This window comes from Gobio gobio (genome assembly GCF_949357685.1).
Source record: "Gobio gobio genome assembly, chromosome: 23".
Classification (NCBI taxonomy): Eukaryota; Metazoa; Chordata; class Actinopteri; order Cypriniformes; family Gobionidae; genus Gobio; species Gobio gobio.
The window spans coordinates 31,900,068-31,921,697 of NC_137119.1; the positions used below are offsets into that span (position 1 = coordinate 31,900,068).

The 21,630-nt window shown below is 38.8% G+C and overlaps 1 protein-coding gene across 1 annotated transcript in view; it reads left to right on the forward strand.

Moving 5' to 3' along the window:
* Nucleotides 1–21,630, forward strand: part of abca4a (ATP-binding cassette, sub-family A (ABC1), member 4a) — a 50,543-nt gene extending 28,913 nt beyond the window's left edge. Inside the window, exons 15-51 of the mRNA XM_079805894.1 lie at nt 281–503; nt 1,806–2,027; nt 2,720–2,924; nt 3,005–3,085; nt 3,160–3,369; nt 5,767–5,944; nt 6,027–6,158; nt 6,264–6,403; nt 6,535–6,672; nt 6,937–7,127; nt 7,201–7,306; nt 7,389–7,594; nt 7,961–8,015; nt 8,147–8,218; nt 8,980–9,155; nt 9,246–9,370; nt 9,460–9,558; nt 9,640–9,829; nt 9,901–9,995; nt 10,081–10,113; nt 10,242–10,347; nt 10,892–10,966; nt 11,054–11,223; nt 11,328–11,505; nt 13,122–13,237; nt 13,795–13,942; nt 14,150–14,273; nt 15,757–15,886; nt 15,980–16,100; nt 16,182–16,244; nt 16,333–16,439; nt 18,533–18,674; nt 18,762–18,896; nt 18,972–19,075; nt 19,302–19,394; nt 19,498–19,747; nt 20,907–21,630. Coding sequence (XP_079662020.1) covers nt 281–503; nt 1,806–2,027; nt 2,720–2,924; nt 3,005–3,085; nt 3,160–3,369; nt 5,767–5,944; nt 6,027–6,158; nt 6,264–6,403; nt 6,535–6,672; nt 6,937–7,127; nt 7,201–7,306; nt 7,389–7,594; nt 7,961–8,015; nt 8,147–8,218; nt 8,980–9,155; nt 9,246–9,370; nt 9,460–9,558; nt 9,640–9,829; nt 9,901–9,995; nt 10,081–10,113; nt 10,242–10,347; nt 10,892–10,966; nt 11,054–11,223; nt 11,328–11,505; nt 13,122–13,237; nt 13,795–13,942; nt 14,150–14,273; nt 15,757–15,886; nt 15,980–16,100; nt 16,182–16,244; nt 16,333–16,439; nt 18,533–18,674; nt 18,762–18,896; nt 18,972–19,075; nt 19,302–19,394; nt 19,498–19,747; nt 20,907–21,023 — 5,056 coding nt within the window. The 3' untranslated portion in view covers nt 21,024–21,630. The remainder of the gene's footprint in view (nt 1–280; nt 504–1,805; nt 2,028–2,719; nt 2,925–3,004; nt 3,086–3,159; nt 3,370–5,766; nt 5,945–6,026; nt 6,159–6,263; nt 6,404–6,534; nt 6,673–6,936; nt 7,128–7,200; nt 7,307–7,388; nt 7,595–7,960; nt 8,016–8,146; nt 8,219–8,979; nt 9,156–9,245; nt 9,371–9,459; nt 9,559–9,639; nt 9,830–9,900; nt 9,996–10,080; nt 10,114–10,241; nt 10,348–10,891; nt 10,967–11,053; nt 11,224–11,327; nt 11,506–13,121; nt 13,238–13,794; nt 13,943–14,149; nt 14,274–15,756; nt 15,887–15,979; nt 16,101–16,181; nt 16,245–16,332; nt 16,440–18,532; nt 18,675–18,761; nt 18,897–18,971; nt 19,076–19,301; nt 19,395–19,497; nt 19,748–20,906) is intronic.

Below are 21,630 nucleotides of genomic sequence, written 5' to 3' on the forward strand. Positions count from 1 at the left end.
TTTGTTGCTGTTTTTTTTGCATATTTAGACAAAATAGTTTTGTTTTTTAATTCATAATTTTCATTTTTAAGTAGCCAATTTATAGATTATTATCTGTAACATGGAAATTATTAATGACTTACTGATAAATCTGACAGAATTTTTCATTCATATTTTAGGAACATACACAACACAGACTTTTATTTTGGATGCGATTAATCACAATTAATTGATTGCCCAGCACTTTTTTTATGTGTAATTGTCAGTAATCTATCTTTTTCTCCTCATTGACGACACACAGCTTCATGCTGACTCTGAACCGCTGCTTTCCGATCTTCATGGTATTGGCCTGGGTCTACTCTGTCTCTATGACTGTGAAGAGCATTGTGCTTGAGAAGGAGATGAGGTTAAAAGAGACTCTGAAGGCCATGGGCGTCACTAACCGTGTGCTCTGGTGCACGTGGTTCATTGACACATTCTTCATGATGGGTTCCAGCACAGCCCTGCTTACTCTTATTATCATGGTAAGAGATGGTGTCCAAAACACCCCTAACATCAGCAAGCAAAGCCAGCTAAGACCAGTAAACCAGTGTTTGTTTCTTCAGTAGAATAGTGGTTAAAGATCTGGCCAGAACCAATGTTTTTGGTTCCAGTTCCCAAATGTGATCCATAACTTTCACCACTGTCTTTGAAAAATGGGTGCTGTCCCTGTAAAATATAATTTTAGGTTGCTTTCAACTAAAGTGTGAGCAAAATTCGCAAGTTAGTTTTTCTGTGTTCAGATTTTTTTGCTATACTGACATCTTGTGGCGACCATCATAAGTGATATTTGAAGATGTACTATTTAGGCTAGTTAATATACAGTGTATATATAATACATACATAACTAGTCTAAATAGTACATCTTTAAATCTACATTTAAATGTACTATTTATATAATACCGGTCAAAAATTTGGAAACATTACTATTTTTAATGCTTTTGAAAGTCTCTTATATTCAACAAGCCTGCGTTTATTTGATCAAAAACAGAGGAAAAAAAAAACATTTTATATACAATTTAAAATAATGGTTTTCTATTTTAATATACTTTAAAAAATAATTTATTTCGGTGATGATAAAGCTGGATTTTCAGCATCATTACTCCAGTCTTCAGTGTCGCATGATCTTCAGAAATCATTCTAATATGCTGAATTATTATCAATGTTGTAAACAGTTGTGCTGCTTAATATTTTATTTATAACCGGTGATACTTTTTTCAGGATTCTTTGATGAATAAATATAAAAAAATATATATATAAAAAACATCATTATTTAAAATAGAAATCGTTTGTAACAATATACACTACAGTTCAAAAGTTCGGGGTCAGTCATATTTTTTCATTCTTTAAAAAAAAAAAAAAAGTATACTTTTATTTAGCAAGGATGTGTTAAAGTGATAAAAAGTGTTGCTTTCTATTTTGAATAAATGCTGTTCTTTTGAACTTTTTATTCACCAATGAATCCTGAAAAAAGTATCACAGGTTCTGATTTCTGAAGGATCATGTGACACTTAAGTAATGATCCTGAAAATTCAGCTTTGCCATCACAATAATAATTTACACTTTAAAATAAATGAAACCCCTTATTTTAAATTTTTAAAAACATTTCACAATGTTACTGTTTTCACTATATTGCTGGTCAAAAAAAGAAAAAAAATCCAGCCTTGATGAGTGTAAGAGAGCTTTTAAAAACATGACAATCTTACAGACCCCAAACTTTTGAGCGTTAGTGTTTAGCCAAATGCATGTTGTAAATAATATAAAACATCACTTTTGTTTTCTCACAGGGAGGAAAAGTACTGAACTACAGCAATCCCATCATTCTCTTCCTATTCCTGCTCACTTTCACCACGGCAACCATCATGCAGTGCTTCCTCATGAGCGTGTTTTTCAACAAGGCTAACTTGGCGGCAGCCTGCAGTGGAATCATTTACTTCACTCTGTACCTGCCACATATAGTTTGCTTTGCCTGGCAGGACCGCATTACCAAGGATATGAAAATCATGGCGGTAAGTTGCATGATAAAACTCACTACTGAATGAAACAAATTATATGGCAACACTTTCCGATTAGTTAACATAAATTGATGCATTAAAGGGATAGTTCACCCAAAAATGAAAATGATCCCATAATTGACTCACCCTCAAGCCATCCTAGCCAAGCCTATATGACATTCTTCATATTATTTAAAAATTATATTTAAAAATGACTATAACTATATTTAAAAGTTATATTTAAAAATGTCCTGGCTAATCCAAGGATTATAATGGCAGTAAATGGCAGCCCAAAATTTGAAACCCACAAAAGTGCATCCATCCATTATTCACCCTATCCCTTTAACTAACATAAAACTACTAATACATTTGCTACATTATTTATTAATCCTTGTTAAACATTAGTTGATAAAAATACAACTGTTCATTGTCAGTTCAAGTTAGCTCGGGTACATTAAATAATGTTAACAGATACAACGTTTTAAATAATGTATTAGTAAATGTTGAAATTTAAATTTTAAATGCTTTAGAAGTATTTTTCATTGTTAGTTCATGTTAACAAATGGAACCTTATTGTAAAGTGTTACAAGTTATATAAATAATTTCTTATAACGGTTATAAATGTGATCATGTAATACTCTTTCATGGAGAAAACCGCAACTTAAAAAGGGATATTATGAATTTAAGATTGTTATATTGTGTGTCAGAGTCTGATGTCCCAGGTAGCGTTTGGCTTTGGGACGGAGTACCTGTCCCGTTATGAGGAGCAGGGTCTTGGCCTGCAGTGGGATAACATTCAGACCAGCCTTCTGGAGGGGGACGAGTTCTCCTTTCTCATCTCGATTTTCATGATGGCAGTGGATACAGTCCTTTATGCCATTCTCGCATGGTACCTCGATACTGTCTTCCCAGGTAAACTATATTCAGGTTTGTTTGATAATAAAAAGCCTATCAGAGGAATCATAAGTGACATATATTGTGTTTATCATCAGGGCAGTATGGTATTGGTCGGCCTTGTTATTTTCCATTGCAGCCTTCTTATTGGTTCAACCGACCTGAGCCTCTAAAACAAGGTGAGTGGCTTTTTCGCTTATTATAAGTGGCTCCCTCAGCTTTTTATGAACATGTAATCCCTTTTTTTACGCAGATCCTGGAAAGTCAGCAGTGGAGAAACCTGCTTTTGATAATCTGGTGAACAACACTGATGACCAGGCCAAGAACCACACAGAACCAGAAAACCCCCCAGAGCAGCCAGGGTCCTGCAAACATGGAGACATACGGGACAAACTAGAGAAAGAACAAAATAGGCTTGATGAAGAGGAGACGACCAATAAGAGCATGAGCACAGACTCATCAGGTGTGGGAGAAAAAACTGCTTAAAGCATAAGGTGGTTTTGGTTTACCAAATTTGGAGATGTTTTACTCAGCTAATTCATATAAACTGACCAGGTAAACTAGCTGAACATCAGTGGCCGGTTTGCAGACTAAGCATACAATTTAGTCATCTAATTTTGTCTTTAGGACTGCTCATAACTTTATGTAATTTACAGAAAAAAGTAGATTGGTGTGAATGTGAATCTGAAAAGTAAGACTGATTACATCTTGAATAACTTTGTCCGAAATCGAATACTTCCCTACTATAGTATGCGAAAAACTCTACTCCAAAAGAATAGCATGTCCGAATACATACTATTTGAAAAATAATAGGTGAAAAGTCCCCGGATGACCTACTACTTCCGCCGAGATTCTGAAGTGTGAATTAGTTGGACACTTAACTATCCCAATGGAGGTAAAGCGATGCAACTGATGCTGTTAGGTCACGTGACGGTAACAACATGGCGGATGTGGTACTTTTGAATTTCATTCATACCCCCCATATTCGTACAAAGAATATAGAACACTGGCCCCATTTTAGTCAGGCTAGTTTGGTTTATGCAGTTTGTATCAGCATTGAACTGCTGAATTACTAATTATTTTACCTGTAAATTCTGACAGATATATTGTGGATCCAGTGGGCTTTATTATCTATCAGGGGAAACCTTTCATTCTACAGTATTTTGTGAAGGAACCTATTACAACAAACAGGAAGGTGGTGTTTCTCTCCTTACTCGTGGAAAAGATCCCATCAGATATATTCAAAGACCTAACCAGGCTTATCTGCTTGACTAGAGCGCAGGCATCCAGCAGGTTTCTTGGCTTTGAACTGATGGAGCCCCATGGGAGTAATTACTGTAGTCTTAGCTTCGCTGGCTTTATCCATCAGCACTTGCCAGCGCTCTGTCTTAAGTTCAAGCACACTGTATAAGGTGGCGCTAGGTATGTGTGCATAAGCACACATGGACACTAGTATAATCGCACACAATGCACAAACACGTCTCTGTCCGTGCCCTTTGTGGGAACCCAGTGGCCTTGTGTCTGTTTGCTTGGCTGGCAGGTTGGAATGCTAGTTTCTGTGTTTGTCTTATTGCCGGTTTAATGTGTATTAGAGTCGTTAGAGATGTCTATCCCATCATTGCGACAATGACATTCCTTTTGTCCCACGAATCAAGGTACATATATGGTAGCCATGGTTTCAAACAAAATAATAGTTAATTTAGGTTTTTTGTGCATTTTATTTATATATAAAATATATATATATACACCAATCATAACATTATGAAGGTGAATTGAATAACACTGATAATCTGTTCATCACGGCACCTGTTAGTGTGTGAGATATATTAGGCAGCAAGTGTACATTTTGTCCTCAAAGCTGATAAAGTGTTAGAAGCAGGAAAAATGTGCAAGCGTAAGGATTTGAGCGAGTTTGACGGGCCAAATTGCGATGGCTTGACGACTGGGCCAGAGCATCTCCAAAACTGCAGCTCTTGTGGGGTGTTCCCGGTTTGCAGTGGTCAGTATCTATCAAAAGTGGTACAAGGAAGGAACAGTGGTGAATCAGCGACAGGGTCATGGGCGGCCAAGGCTCATTGATGCACGTGGGGAGCGAAGGCTGGCCCGTGTGGTCCGATCAAACAGACGAGCTACTGTAGCTCAAATTGCTCAAGAAGTTAATGCTGTTTCTGATAGAAAGGTGTCAGAATACACAGTGCATTTCAATTTGTTGCGTCCAGTCAGGGTGCCCATGCTGACACCTGTCCACCGCTGAAAGCACCAACAGTGGGCATGTGAGCATCAGAACTGGACCACGGTGCAATAGAAGAAGGTGGCCTGGTCTGATGAATCATGTTTTCTTTTAAATCACGTGGATGGCCGGGTACATGTGCGTCGCTTACTTGGGGAACACATGGCACCAGGATGCACTATGGGAAGAAGGCAAGTTGGCAGAGGCAGTGTGATGCTTTGGGCAATGTTCTGCTGTGCCCTGCCACAAAGCAAAAATGGTGAATGATCTGCTGCTAACATCTTAGTGCCAGATACCACAGCACACCTTCAGGCATCAGGGCTGTTTTGGCAGCAAAAGGGGGACCGACACACATATAATTAAACTATATTATAAATTAATATAATATAAATTAAAAGAATTGTATAAAATTAATTTAATTGTATTTTTTATATTTGACTCTAAAGATTTTATTGAAGTCAGAATAAGTCTAAGTAACGTTTAAGAGCTTTTAAGCAATTATTTGTAATATCTATACACAATTATGTCCTTTTACACACCACATAATTGGATTTCATGAGGATCTGAAACGTTGCTGTTTTCTGTAACATTCTGTAATATCTTGATAACCTTCCAATCTCTCATCTCCAGGGAGGCACTTTTTCGAGCCCGAACCATCCGCTTTGGTTGTTGGAGTGTGTGTGGAAAACCTGTATAAGATGTTCAGCGGTGGCTCTAGACCTGCTGTGGATGGTCTGAGTATCACCTTCTACGAGAGTCAGATCACTGCTTTCCTCGGCCACAACGGTGCAGGAAAAACCACGACCATGTGCGTATCCAAAACCAGTGAAATGGATCTTTGTTTATCTATGGGTATATCATGCATAGAAGTTATCTCCTCTCTCCCACAGGTCTATTCTCACCGGCATGTTCCCTCCCACATCTGGCACGGCATATATCTATGGGAAAGATATCCGAACCGACATGGATGCCATTCGTAAATCCCTGGGAATGTGCCCCCAACATAACATCATCTTTCACCAGTTCGTAAACCTCTCATGTGGTTTCCCTTGGAAGGATGTTGATACAGCCGCTAATGTACAATCTGTCAGAATGCTGATTTTTTTCGATCTCTCTCTCTTCTACAGTATGACGGTAGCAGAACACATCTTGTTTTACTCTCTACTGAAGGGTAGGCCATTACCCGAAGCCCAGCTAGAGGTGGAAAACATGCTGGAAGATCTCGGTCTCCCTCACAAGAGGAATGAGGAGGCACAAAACCTGTCAGGTTAGATCATAAATACATTTTTAACAATCCCTTACGGTGCAGACCAAACTCAATTCTGCTCTGTAACACTGTGAGACTGAATTGATTATGATTTTTGAGGAATAAAAAGAGGGTATTGTCTTCCTATGTAGGTGGAATGCAGAGGAAGCTTTCCGTTGCAATGGCTTTTGTCGGTGGCGCTAAAGTGGTGTTTCTGGATGAACCTACATCAGGAGTGGATCCCTATTCAAGGCGCTCCATCTGGGACCTTCTGCTAAAATACCGTGCTGGTACTTGAGCCAAACTAGAAAATCCGATTTCTTTTCAAATAATTTTTTTTCCAATGATGGTTACTGTCATTTTAGGTAGTCCTTATACAGACGTATGTAAAAAATGTTCAATAAGTTGGTCTATGATATTGGATAATAAATGCATCCAACCAGCCATGATAAATGTTATTATATTTAATATATATATATATTTATCCAAGTCTATTGTATTGTACACTTCAACGTAGAGGTGTAAAAGTGTGTGTGTATCTGTGTGTTATTCAGGTCGTACAGTGATCTTGTCCACACACCACATGGATGAAGCTGACCTGCTGAGTGACCGTGTGGCCATCATCTCTCAAGGTCGTCTGTACTGCTGCGGCTCTCCTCTCTTCCTGAAGAACTGTCTGGGTGCTGGTTTCTACCTCACACTTGTGCGCCGCATTAAAGAGCAGCCGTCCCATGTCACAAAGGAGGTGAGACTTTTACCATCTATCACAGAGAGTGTATAAAGCCGCTAGACTCACATGGTTGTTCCGGTTCTCACAGGGTCAGTGTGACTGTACTGAGGACTGTTCCTGTAAGTGCTCACTCTGTACCAAATTTAAAGAAAGCACCGTAGAGCAGCCCAGAGTGTCAGAAAGACAGATGGAAGGTAAAGAGTTCATATGCTTGTATCAGATCAATGAAATCAAACTGCAATGATCATAATTAAGGATGTGTAATCTCTCTCTCAGGGGACATGGAGAGAATAACAGCCCTCATCCACCATCATGTCCCAGAGGCCAAATTGATAGAGGTCATAGGGCAGGAGCTGACCTTCCTGCTGCCCAGCCGGGGCTTCAAACATCGTTCTTACGCCAGCCTATTCAGAGAGCTGGAGGAGACGATGGCAGACATGGGGCTGAGCAGCTTTGGAGTGTCGGACACTTCATTGGAGGAGGTCTGTCGTGCACACACAGGCTCATTTACTATCATTTGTATTTGAGAACGAGAACATCAACAAAAAAACAAAACAATCAGTTATACATACAATAATTTGCCATTGGGATAGAATATATATTTTATTTTTTATTTATTTTAATAAATGTGTTGTTCATGTGTTCAATAACAATAATGTTAATTATATATATATATATATATATATATATATATATATATATATATATATATATATATATATATATATATATATAATAAATATAATATAATATAATATAATAATTTTTATTTTGCAGTTTATCAACTTTTTACAATCATCATCCTCCTTTGTACAACCTGTAAAAGGTTTTGTCTCTGTGTCCTGCAGATATTTCTGAAAGTCACAACTGATGGAGAGACTGCTCACATCAACAGTGCGTCTGGTGAGATTTCTGTGTACTATCTGCCATTTAATCACAGATGTACAGATATTGTGTATGTGTGTCAGTGTATGGTGCTTGTGAGTCTTGTATATTGTGATTGTGATGTCTATTTTTGTGGTTGAACCCCTTAGACATCAGAGTTCTGCAACAGAAATCTCTTGCGAGTCTTTATAGAGACACCGCAGTCAAAGTGAATATAGAAGGTGATGACCCTAGTCTCACAGGCTTACTGTAAAATGCTTCATCCTTACTTTAACTAAAGCTGCCTGCTAAACAACACCGAGTTAAATGGACATAAGCAAAGATATGCCGCTAGACATTATGCTAAATAGTGCATGTGGTGACGGTTAACCCTTTGACGCATGGAGTGATTTCTTTTGACCCTTACTCATAATTCTTAATGACTTATTAATGCTTATATTTTTTATTTGACAAAATATATTGTATATATATTATATATATTGTGTTATATATGATGAAATCATCTATTGGACAGATGTATAACTCAAATATTAAATAATATATATATTTTTTGTTACTTCAAAATTATAAGTACATCAAAGGGTTGATCTTGCTTTTTATAGTTGTAGCTATAGTTATTTTTAATAGTTACACATTAGTTATCGAGCACTATATCGGCCAGGCCTATTTTGAGAAATCATAAAAGGATATTTGAGCTTTTTGAGATTCTGTATAAGCCATTTTATTTGAATTTATTTATTTTTGAACCATCACCTTCCTTTTTACAACCTGTAATAATGTGTTTTATTTGTTCAATAAAAATAGTTAATTACATTTTGTAAATATGCTGTCGTTAAATTGAACCAGAATTATATCACCCTTCAACCACCCCTGTTCTCCAAATATCTGCATCAGCCTTTGGAAAATCCGAATTAGTTGACCAAAACGATATAAATAATTTGGTTCTAGATTTCCTCTTGACTGCGTTTGATCTTTTGTGCAGATACAGACAGATCGGCGTATGCTAATGGACAGTCAAACCCTGGAAGCTCGACCTGCAAAGAGGGCAGAGGATCCCCACAGGTGAAGGGAATCTTTCTGGTCCTAAAACAGTTTTTCGCTCTTCTCATTAAGAGGTTCCATCACACCACACGCTCTGGAAAAGACTTCCTTGCCCAGGTCAGAATAGCTTCATTGCTTTATAAACTTCTAGCTTTGTAATGAGAGTAATGAAGTCCATAGGCTTTTCTTGAATATTCTCTTCCTCAGATTGTGTTGCCCGCCAGTTTTGTCCTCGTTTCTCTGATGTTCACGCTGATTGTTCCTCCATTCGGCGAATATCCCAGTCTTACTCTAAGCCCATGGATGTATGGCCGACAGTTCACCTTCTTCAGGTACATTTACAATGAAACAGGATTAGTTCATTTATTCAATGTATAGTTACCTGAGAAGTTAAAAACAATGCCATTTTGTCTGTTTTCAGTAATGAACAGATGCAAAGCCCAGATATGAGGTATTTTGGCGAGGTTCTTCTGAACAGACCTGGATTTGGGACTCGCTGTATGGTGGATGAACCTCTACAGTACGTGCACATGTATGCTAATGATATGAGTAAATATCCAGCGGTTTTGGTCTACTCACTGACCATTTATGTTTCCCACAGAGACTATCCATGTAATAACATAACCACAGACTGGGAGATGCCCCTGGTGAACCCGGCGCTCATTCAGATGCTGGGTAACCCAGAGTGGACAGACATCAGTCCGTCTCCCAGCTGTCAGTGCAGCACGCCAAAAATACTTACAATGTTACCTGTGTGTCCAGAAGGTGCTGGGGGTCTTCCTCCTCCCCAGGTCTGTCTCTTAACTATAGATATGACACTACAAATTCTTTAAAATGGTGTATAATGATTTTTGCATTTTAGAGGATTCAATCAACTGGTGACATGTTGATGGATCTGACTGGCAGGAACATCTCTGATTATTTGGTGAAGACTTACCCAAACTTAATACGGACAAGGTATTGTGGCCCATTTACAACCAATTGTTAATTAACTAGCTCTTATGTTTCCAGGAATTCATCTCATTTGTGTTTTTGTTTTCAGCTTAAAGAGCAAGTACTGGGTGAATGAACAAAGGTATTGGTGTCTTAAACATGGTGTATAAAATACAACGACTCCCTCTTGTGGACACTTGGAGAACAAATATACACGTTCAATGATCTAAATGTGCGGAAGAATGATGTTATGCGGTCTCTTTCCTTCAGGTATGGTGGCATTTCTGTTGGAGGGCGACTTCCTGTTCTCGATGTGGATCCTAAAACTATCCAGAATGCAGCTGCTCAGATAGGACGTCTGCTTAATGTCACAGGGGTAAATGTTTCATATACATTTTAATTTTTCATATTATTAGAGAACAAAAACAAAGCTACTCAAAACCAAATGTAAGGGTACACTTATATAATGGTGTTTATTACAAATAAAGTCAGCGAAATAATACTTTAATTTGACAAAACATAAGTTTTAAATGGTAAAACAGTAGATATATTGATAAAAATATGTTTAGACACTTCCTGATCAAACGTTTCTTTTTTTTTAAACTTTGTTTTAAAAATCCGCCGTGGTGCAAACGCAACTGGCTTTTAAAGGGAATGGGAGATGAGGCTCTGATTGGATTATTGCACGTTATGCGCAAAACACACCCATGACTCATTAAGAGACTAGGTACAACCCTTTTGTTGTGCCATTTGCCTGGCGTGCTAACCATTTTTTTCCGTTGTTAACCTAGCAAAGGTGGATTCGGACACACCCTAAGTGCACCTGCGCCATGCGCTTCAGACCATGCACTCAGATTGTTAAAATAGGGCCCTTAATTTGGCTTAAGTACTGATAATGTTCATGTTGTGATAATTTACAGGGCCGATACTCAAAGCTTGCTCTGAAGGAGTTCGGTACTTTCTTGAGGTATATGGAGACTGAAAACAATGTCAAGGTGAGATTTAGTTCAGCCTCACTTCCTGTCACAGTTTACTGAGCTCGTCCCATTCAAGATAAATAACCCATTTGTTATCTCCTCTAGGTGTGGTTCAATAACAAAGGCTGGCACGCTATGGTGGCCTTCATGAACGTGGCAAATAACGCCATCCTTCGAGCCAACCTGCCTCCTGGTGTCAATTTAAATGAGTACGGCATCACAGCCATCAATCATCCACTAAACCTGACCAAGGAACAGCTGTCGGAGGTCACAGTGTGAGTGTAACGCTGACAGAACTTCACACAGCTGTTTTACTTGCAGATCGGTCTCAGTAGAGCATATCTTTATGTAAATATTGTTGACTCATTCATTCTCTCAGACTGACTACCTCAGTGGATTCAGTGGTGGCCATCTGCGTGATCTTCGCCATGTCCTTCGTACCGGCCAGTTTTGTGCTGTATCTGATCCAGGAGAGAGTGACGCAGGCCAAACACCTGCAGTTTGTGAGTGGGGTCAGTCCAGTTGTGTACTGGACTGCTAACTTCTTCTGGGATATGGTTAGTATGAAGACACTACATCTTACCATAACTTCCCAACATTTTCACTGCCCAAAAAAAAAAGTTTTTAATGTATTTGAATAATCACTTGAAATATTTACATTTTTATCACGTTATATTCATTAAATTCAATTGTTAATAAAAAAATAAAAAATAAATATATATATATATATATATATATATATATATATATATATATATATATATATATATATATATATATATATATATATATATATATATATATATATATATATATATATATATATATTAGGGATGCCACAATTTTCAATATAATATTGAACCGTTCGGTATGGCATTCACGGTTCAATACGCGCTTGTGAATTGCGGTTTTTTTCGGTTTCGCATTTAATTAATAATTTTTCTATAAAATCTATAATTTGCCTCCATCCCAATATACTGAACAACGCGACATACATTCACATCACACATTAGTGGTAGAGTTATACTCACGGAACACTATAGTTATTCACAATCATGAAAGTTCATTATTTGCATGCGTTTTAAAGCCTTCCTGGTTTCATTCACGTGCGCGGTTTTAGGCTTTTCCGAGCGCACGCACTAAATGCCTGTCAAACACGTGATTACAGGACTAAATAGTCGTCTTACGCTAATACTGTCAAATACACACAAGGTTAACATAAACACAGTCGGTTATGTCTAAAGTGAAAGTAAAATCGCGTATATTAGATGCACGCAGGTCTTAAATTGACAGCAGCGCAGCCAGTGAACACGCTGTCCTTAAAGGGACCGTTTACCTCTAAAATGATGTCATTATTTACTCACTCTAATATTGTTCCAAACCTGTATTCATTTCTCGATGACAGAATTTTCATTTTTGAACGAACTATCCCTTTAATGTTTATACAACAACAAAAGACAAAGAGAAAATCACTCACTGCTCTTGACTGAAAAACTAATACAGTAGCTAAGAATCAATGTATATTTTATAGTGAAGTCTATGTAGTGTTTTATTTTTACATTTATTCATTCAGTTTCATACGTAAATGCTGCTGTACAGCTCTGAGCTGCCTGTGTAAATCTTTATATATATTTATTTTATATTATACAATACACTAGGAATACAAGGGGCTTTTTTTAAAGTCAAGTTTTAAGTTTAAGGTCGTTTTTTCAATTATTTTAAGTAAAATAAAGAAAGAAAGAGTATTGCAATAAAAAATAGTCTTTATTCTCCTTAACCTCTTGCTGTTCCTGTCGCCTAAGAATATAATAACAAAAACTGTATGTGACAAGCCATCAGAACCGAACCGAACCGAAAACCGTGGTTAAAAACCGAGGTATGTATTTAACCGTGGACTAACTGTATTGTTGCATCCCTAATGGAAAACATTATCTTGTTGACAAATCAGCACAATTTGCAACTACATCCTTAATGCTGAGCCCTGTATAAATAATGAAAATCATAAATTAAATACTAATAAACCAAAAGCATGTTGTTTTGACCATTAAGTGTCTTTATAGCGTATAATGAATATAGAATAAATAAAGAAGTGTATTTATTCTATAGCATTGTCTTATGTGATCTAAAATGGTCTTTTTTCAGTTTCAGTTTTGCTGTTGTCCTGTCATTTCAGATAAACTACGCTGTCAGTGCGGCGATGGTTGTGGGGATTTTTATTGCATTTGATAAAAAATGCTATACCTCGCCTGGCAACTTGCAAGCCCTGATAGCTCTGCTGATGCTTTATGGGTAATGTCATCTTTCATTGCTCATTTTACTTTTCTTTTAGCAGAACAGCCTTTCTATGTATATTTATGTGGGTTGAAAAAGTACTCAGTGTGAAAAGGTCACCCTCAGTAGCTTTAACAGCACGGTCTGAGAGATGAAGGGTCAGGTGTAGACCCCACCGAAAGGTTTGAAGGGTGATTTGTCAGTGTTTTATTCATGTTGCCATTTCCCAGCGTGGTTATTTGGCCCTTGATCACATCAACACAGGCAGAGCAATTGAAAGCCAAATCATCTTCTCAGCTCAATGAGTCCTCCTAGTGTCAATCCAATCTAGGCACCAGCACAAACCCCTTATTCTGAAGACAAAAGTATTGTTGCTTCTGACAAATGAAGCATATCTTGACAGAATTGGAATCATTCATGCATTCAAAGGAAGAAGTGGAAATTGTATCTGATGATTAAAATGTTTGTATTGTGGTAAATGCTGATTTTATTTCTCTAGTCTCTATACATCTGTCCTGTATGAATATTTTAAAATATCCCAATCTGTCTTTTTTTTCTTCTCATCTGTGAAATAGTTGGTCTGTGACTCCCATGATGTATCCAATGTCATGCGTGTTTAACGTGCCCAGCACAGCGTACGTCTCTCTGTCCTGCATCAACCTCTTCATTGGCATCAACAGCAGTGCCATCACGTTTATCTTAGACCTGTTTGACAGTACAGAGGTGAAACATCCCAGCCTTCCAATTATTGTAATAAAATAATTAAAAAAATTAGATTTTAAATGGCAGTGCATTTTGAGCAACCCTCCAATTTCCACTAATAGTATCATTCACAGTTTGAATCAGATTAAATGCATTAGTCGTTTAGGCCGAAAGTTCAAGTGTAAGGTTGAAGTTCATTTCACCCTCCATTTGTCTCTACTTGCATAGGCTCTGTATATGTGCAACCAGGTGCTGAAGAAAGCTCTTCTTGTCTTTCCTCACTTCTGTTTGGGCCGTGGGCTCATTGACATGGCGATGAACCAAGCCGTGATGGACGGGTATGCACGCTTTGGTGAGTCCTGCTCTTTTCCCCACCTTGCATTTCAATCGGTCGTATTGAGGCTGCCGCAAGCAACTCTAGCCAGGCCCCTGGCAAGGTTCGGACTCTGTGATCTGCCCTCCATAAAAGTCACTGAGCTTCAATCTATATGTCAACATGATGGAAATACAACACCTTACATTTGTCAACCGTGTCTTCATAATGCCTTCAACCGTGTCTTCTCATTGCATCTGATGGCTATTCAAAGCTACAATTGTTTTAGATAGCCAAAATGGGCCTGACTAGGGCTCAAATTGATCTCTAAAACTGCTCAAAATCTACAGGGACTAACTAAAGAGACAAGGTGATGTCTCTCTAACTAACTAAAAACTTTGGCAAAAGATTAGATGGATGATAAAATAGATGTGCAGTCGCTAAGACTTCAATGCCGTATATTGACCAGAAAAGTGGAGACTAACGCCCTAGAAACAACTCAGAAAACCAAATAAATTGCTTGGCATCCCAGACTACCCTAGCAACACCCTGGCAACCACCAAGAACACTAGGAACCACATAGCAACCTAGAAACTGCATAGAAACACCAAAGCACCCACCCAGAACACCATAGAAATTGCTTGGCAACACCCTAACAACCACTCAGAACACCCTGGCAACCACTCAGCATAGGAAAACAATAGGAACCACCCGGAACATCCTGGAGACACCCCAGAAACCACTCAATACTATAGAAGCCACTTTGCAACACCCTAACTACCACCCAAAATACCTTAGCAACACCCTGGCAACCACCAAGAACACTAGGAACCACATAGCAACTCACTAGCAACCTAGAAACTGCATAGAAACACCCAAGCACCCACCCAGAACACCATAGAAACTGCTTGGCAACACCCTAACAACCACTCAGAACACCCTGGCAAACACTCAGCATAGGAAAACACTAGGAACCACCCAGAACATCCTGGAGACACCCCAGAAACCACCCAGAATACTATAGAAGCCACTTTGAAACACCCTAACTACCACCCAAAATATCCTAGGGACACCCTGGCAACCACAAAGCACACTCTAGGATCTGTTTCGCATCATATTAGCAAACACCCAGACTAGCAACTGCATAGTAATGCCCTAGCAACCAGCCTTAACATTCTAGAAATTGCTTGGAAGCAACAAACCAGAACACCATAGAAACTGCTTGGCAATACACTAACAATATCCCAGAATATCCTAAGAAACACCCTGGCGACCACCAAGAACACTTGCACTGCATGCAATGCCATAGTAACCAGCCTTAACACCCTAAAAACCGGTTGGCAACACCCTAGCAACAACCCAGAACACCCTTGCAACCACATAACAATGCACTAGCAACCACCCAGAGCACCCTAACAACTGCATAGCAACACTTAACTTCTTGTATAGAGTTTATATAATTTATAGCTGAATGTTGGTGACACTTCTTGTGAGGTTCATGTACATCTCATGTTCGTCTCAGGTGAGGACTTCAGTCTGGATCCCTTCAGCTGGGACTTTGTGGGAAAAAATGTGACGTTCATGGCAATAGAGGGGTTCGTCTATTTCATCCTGAATGTTCTGATACAGTACCGATTCTTCCTGGATCACTGGTGAGAAGAAATACATTCAAAAGTCATTGCATGTCCCTCAGCCTTGAGTAGATCCAGTGGCTTCCACTATAGATATGCTGTCTCTTTCAACAGGATGTCAGATTTTAAGAAGCCGCCAGTAACCGATGAAGATGTGGATGTGGCCAAGGAGAGAGAGAGGATTTACAAAGGAGGAAGCCCTAGCGACATCCTCCAGATAAAAGACCTATCAAAGGCAAGTCTGTCCACCTTTCAGTGGTGTATGATGGGTAATGCTTCACACAACAGAGTTCATGAATACATTTTCTCTCTCCAGACGTATGTCGGAACGATCAGGCCAGCAGTGGACAGGATATGTGTAGGAGTGTCACCTGGAGAGGTAATCAATAGAGACATTTGGTCTTTGTTGTAATCACCATGAGCTTTGCATGAACTTAGTTTATCCCCCCCCCCCCCCCCCCCCACAGTGCTTTGGACTTCTGGGTGTGAATGGTGCTGGGAAAACTACCACATTCAAAATGCTGACAGGAGACATAGATGTGACTTCAGGGGAAGCTGCTGTGACTGGTTACAGGTTTGTTTAACTAGCTAATTGTTTAATAACTTTGTTGATCCTGGAACAACATTTCAATCAACCAATCAGATTTAAGGGGCGAGATTACAGTTTATGTCAAGTTTAGGCTTAAAAACAGGGTTAGGTGCTTCTACATCAGTCTTATCCACCTATTATTTCCCTCTGATTTTAGGGATAAGTTATGGGTAGGGCTAGGTTTAGGGGTGGGGACATTTTTAGACAGGAATGTTGTTCCAATATGTTGACTGCTACTTAGTTAGCCATCTGCCCTGTTGAAAAAAACAGCATTTACTGGTTAGGTATGTTTTGAAGCATGGCAGCTGGTTTATGCTGGTCCTTAGTTGGTCATGAGCTGGTTTAAGCTGGTCCTGACTCCTGAGCTGGTTATAAACTGGTCCTGAGGTGGAGCTAGTTTCTTAGGAGCAGCACTTGACCAGCTCATGACCAGCTTAAACCAGCTCAAACCAGCTTAAAGGGATAGTTCACCCAAAAATGAAAATTAGCCCATAATTTACTCACCCTCAAGTCATCCTAGGTGTATTCGACGGAGTTATATTACAAAAGTCCAGGCTAATCCAAGCATTAGACTTGGATTTATAGTTGCTCTGTTTTTGAAGTCCATAAAAAGTGCATCTGCCCATCAAATAACATGCTCCACGGGGCTCTGGGGTGTTAATAAAGGGATTCTGAAGCGAATCGATGTGTTTGTGTAAGAAAAATATCCATATTTAAAACTTTGGCCGACCGCATTCCCTGTTCAATATATGGAAAAATTGTTGAAAGACTAACGCGACCAGGTCCGCTCGTCATGACGTCACGTACACATCTTTAGTTTCACTTTCAACATTCAACACTTTTCCACAGAAGGCGGTCGGCATAAAGTTTTAAATATGAATATTTTTCTTACACAAACGCGTCGATTCGCTTCAGAAGGCCTTTATTAACGGGGTGGAGCCGCGTGGAGCACGTTATTTGACGGACAGATGCACTTTTTATGGACTTCAAAAACAGAGCCACTATTACTCTAATTCTAATGCTTGGATTAGCCAGGACTTTTGTAATATAACTCCGATTTTATTCATCTGAAAGAAGAATGTCATATACACCTAGGATGACTTGAGGGTGAGTAAATTATGGGCTAATTTTCATTTTTGGGTGAACTATCCCTTTAAGAGTTATAAGCCATGACACTAACCAATCAGCTACGAGGTGAATCACAGCATTACAAATTTAGATTTACAGCAAAAAAGCATTTGAAAATCAGACAAAAGGACAAAGGTACAAGACTGTGTACTTAACAGTATTTCAATTGACAATCTAATTAAAAGGAAACAAAAAACATTTAAAGCAAAATATGCATATTATGCTTAGAAATATTTAAATAGTTTGAGAGCATAGGGAAACTGACTCTACATAATTTGTGCTTGTTAGTTCTTTTGGTGTGATTCTTTGATTGGTGGCGATTTCTCTGCAGAATCATGGGTAATGTGGTTTTTCCCTGGAATTATGCTGTTAAACAATTATGTAAAAAAAAAATTGAAATAATGCAGGATGAAGGCTTCAACAAAAGCATATACCACGAATAACAACTGCATAGCTCACAGTAAGTTATCAAAAAAATTGCCCTATGGTGAAAAGGAATGGGATTTTTCTTTCTGAACCTGACTATTGCATATGGTCTGAGTTTGGGGTCGGACCTCTCGTTTGAGTGGACATTGGTTAAAGTGGGCAGGGTTAAAGGGGCAGTAAGACTGTTTAGGTAAACTTTTTTAAACATTATTTTTTTGCTAGTTGTTATTTTCATCCTAGCAACCACCTAGGACACCATAGCAACTGCATAGCAACACCCTAACCACCTAGAATGCCCTAGCAACTGCATGGTAACACCAGAATAACCACCTAGAACACCTTAGCAACACTGTAAAAAGCACCCAAAACACCCTAGCAACACTCTGTAGGACTTTTTAGGAAAGCAGTTTGAAAACAAATATTATTTTTACTATTTTGTTGGGTGACGCTAGTGAAGTGGAAAATTGTATTCAACTAACTAATTTTGATTTTGTTCATCAATTTGATTTCTCATGATACTCCAGCATTCTGACCAACATCCTGGACGTGCACCAGAACATGGGCTACTGCCCTCAGTTTGATGCCATAGATGATCTTCTAACGGGAAGAGAACACCTGCACTTATACGCTCGACTCAGAGGAGTCCCGGAATCCGAGATCAGCAGAGTGAGACGATATTCCACTTTCTTATCTCTTCTTATATATTTCTCTCTGAGGATTTCTGACAGAGACCTCTATCTCCCTTTGATGCAGGTGGCTGAATGGGGAATTCAGAAATTAGGTTTATTTGAGTATGCAGGCTGCAGTGCCGGCACATACAGTGGTGGAAACAAGCGTAAACTCTCAACAGCTATCGCAATGATTGGCTGTCCAGCTCTTCTGCTCCTGGTAAGAGCCTTTCTGCATGAATTATCTCAGAATATGATAAGCATAGTTACTAGCATGTTATTTTTCCTGTGTCAGGACGAGCCAACCACAGGGATGGATCCTCACTCTCGCAGGTTCCTCTGGAACTCCATCATGAGCGTGATTCAGGGCGGCAGGGCAGTAGTCCTTACCTCACACAGGCAAGAACACGATAAAGCACAAGCATTATATAATGCTAATTATAAATACTATAGGCAATAATATCAGAGCCTACTTTTTACAATCCTATCAATTCCATGTTTCATTTGAAAATGACACAATACAAAAGTATTTATGATATGTATTTCATGCTATTTTGTTACATTAACTAAAAGTTAATTTAAAAAAGTATATTAAATATTGTTTGTGTTTTTATTTAATCCACAGCATGGAGGAATGTGAAGCGCTCTGCACACGGCTGGCCATCATGGTGAACGGGACGTTCAAGTGTCTTGGCACAATCCAGCAACTCAAATACAAGTAAGATCACAATTTTATTCACATGAAAACACTTTCTGCAGTCTCATAATTTTGTGTTTGCATTTTCATTCTGTGAACATCTCTTATAATAATTTCCCTGCAGATTTGGTGATGGATACGTGGTCACCATGAAAATCAGGGCGGCCAAAGCAGGCACAGTCCCGGATCTGAACCCGGCTGAAGCATTCATGGAGAGCACATTTCCAGGCTGCATTCAGAGGGAGAAACACTATAATACTCTACAGTACGAGATCGCTTCTTCCTCTCTGGCCAAAATCTTCCAGCTCGTCTTAGCCAACAAGGAAATGCTGAATATCGAAGATTACTCGGTTTCCCAGACAACACTAGACCAGGTAATTCATATGATCATGTTGGCCTAGATAAACCATTTAGATTTTCAATTAAATGACAACTACTGAAAATATTTGACAATATTCTTAAAGGGATAATGAAAAATTACCCCATGATTTACTCACTCTCAAACCATCCTAGGTGTATATGACATTCTTCTTTCTGACAAATACAATCTGAGTTATATTAAAAAAAATATCCTGGCTTTTTTAAGCTGGCAGTGAATGGCAGACCAAAATTTGAACCCCAAAAAAGTGCTTCCATCCATTATAAAAGAACTCCACACGGCTCCAGGGGGTAAATAAAGGCCTTCTGAAGCGAATCTATCGGTTTGTGAAAGAAAAATATCCATATTTAAAACTTTATAAAGTAAAATATCTAGCTTCCGGCGGACTGCCTTCTGTATTCAACTTACAAAAAAAACGTAACTGGCGGACATAGCGTAAGCGTTTTGAACTGCGAGAGGTGTTACACTTTCTGTGTAAGTTGAATACAGAAGGCGGTCTGGAGGAAGCTAGATATTTTACTTTACAATGTGTTAAATATGGATATTTTTCTTACACAAACCCATCGATTCACTTCAGAAGGCCTTTATTAACCCCCCGGAGCCATGTGGATTACTTTTATAATGGATGGATGCGCTTTTTTGAGCTTAAAGGGGCACTTCAGCGCTGGGAAGATCAATGGCTCATTTATGTAGTAGAAATGTGAAATTATTTTTGAATTTGGTGCCTTCTAGACTGAGAAAAGACAGAAAATGTATTTTTGTCTCATGTGGATGATAGACAACAACTCCCAGAATGCACTTGCTTCGCTGCCCTACGAGGCAACTCTCTACACCGCCCCCAGCGTCGTTTTGATCTTGATAATAATACAATAATTTCGTTCAGTTAGAGAATAAACACTACAATTAAAAACGGAACGTGTATTTTCAATAAAGTGTGAGTGAGCGGAACGAAAGTCACAGGACAAACGCAGCTGTCCCAAACTAGACAAGCGCAGAATAAAACAGTCCAGTTCATGGTCAGAAGATTGCCTCGAGCGTCCATCCATCTTGTGACCGCCACCATTTGTTTCCATACCTGCATGTGACAAATGCACTGGAACAAGGCCATTTTGTCTCCTTATGCAGTCTCGCTCTCTTTGTTTCACTCCCTGAAGGTGTTTGTGAATTTCGCCAAGCACCAATCCGGAGAAGATGATGCCATTGTGTTGCACCCGAGGGCAGCCGGCGCCCGGCGGGACATGAGAGTCTTTCCAGTGAAAACGAAAGCCTGAAAAGTTTGAAGAGGGTCATCCGAGCAGGTCAACTGGAGTCATCTTTCAGGGGCGCACAAAAAAGCCATTAAAGAAAAGATGATTTTTTTTTCTTCTTTACAAAACACTCAGTTTGAGACTTTTGATCGTTTACGCCGTAACAGCTTTGCGCATCTTCTTTGATTGGCCTTTTTATATAGAAATGCAACAAAATACAGACAGAACTGGACTGAGATAGTAGCACTTTATCATCAAAAGTGATTTTTATTATCACTTTTTTTTTTTTTTTTTTTTTACAAAGAATTTTGTTTTAAAAACAAATCAAATGATGCAATAGATTTTATTGCAAAGGCTATTGCTATTGAAATGCATATTGCATTGTGACACATTGCAAGTCACAGCTTTAAAGGGTTATTTCACCCAAAAAAGAAAATTCTGTCATTAATTACTCACCCTCATGTCGTTCCAAACCCGTAAGACCTTCGTGCATCTTCGGAACACAAATGAAGATATTTTTTGATGAAATCCGAGAGCTTTCTGAACCAGCCATCCATAGTCAGCAAAGTCATTGCAAATTACGGTCCAGAAAGGTAGTAAAGACATCGTTAAAATTGTCCATGTGACTCCA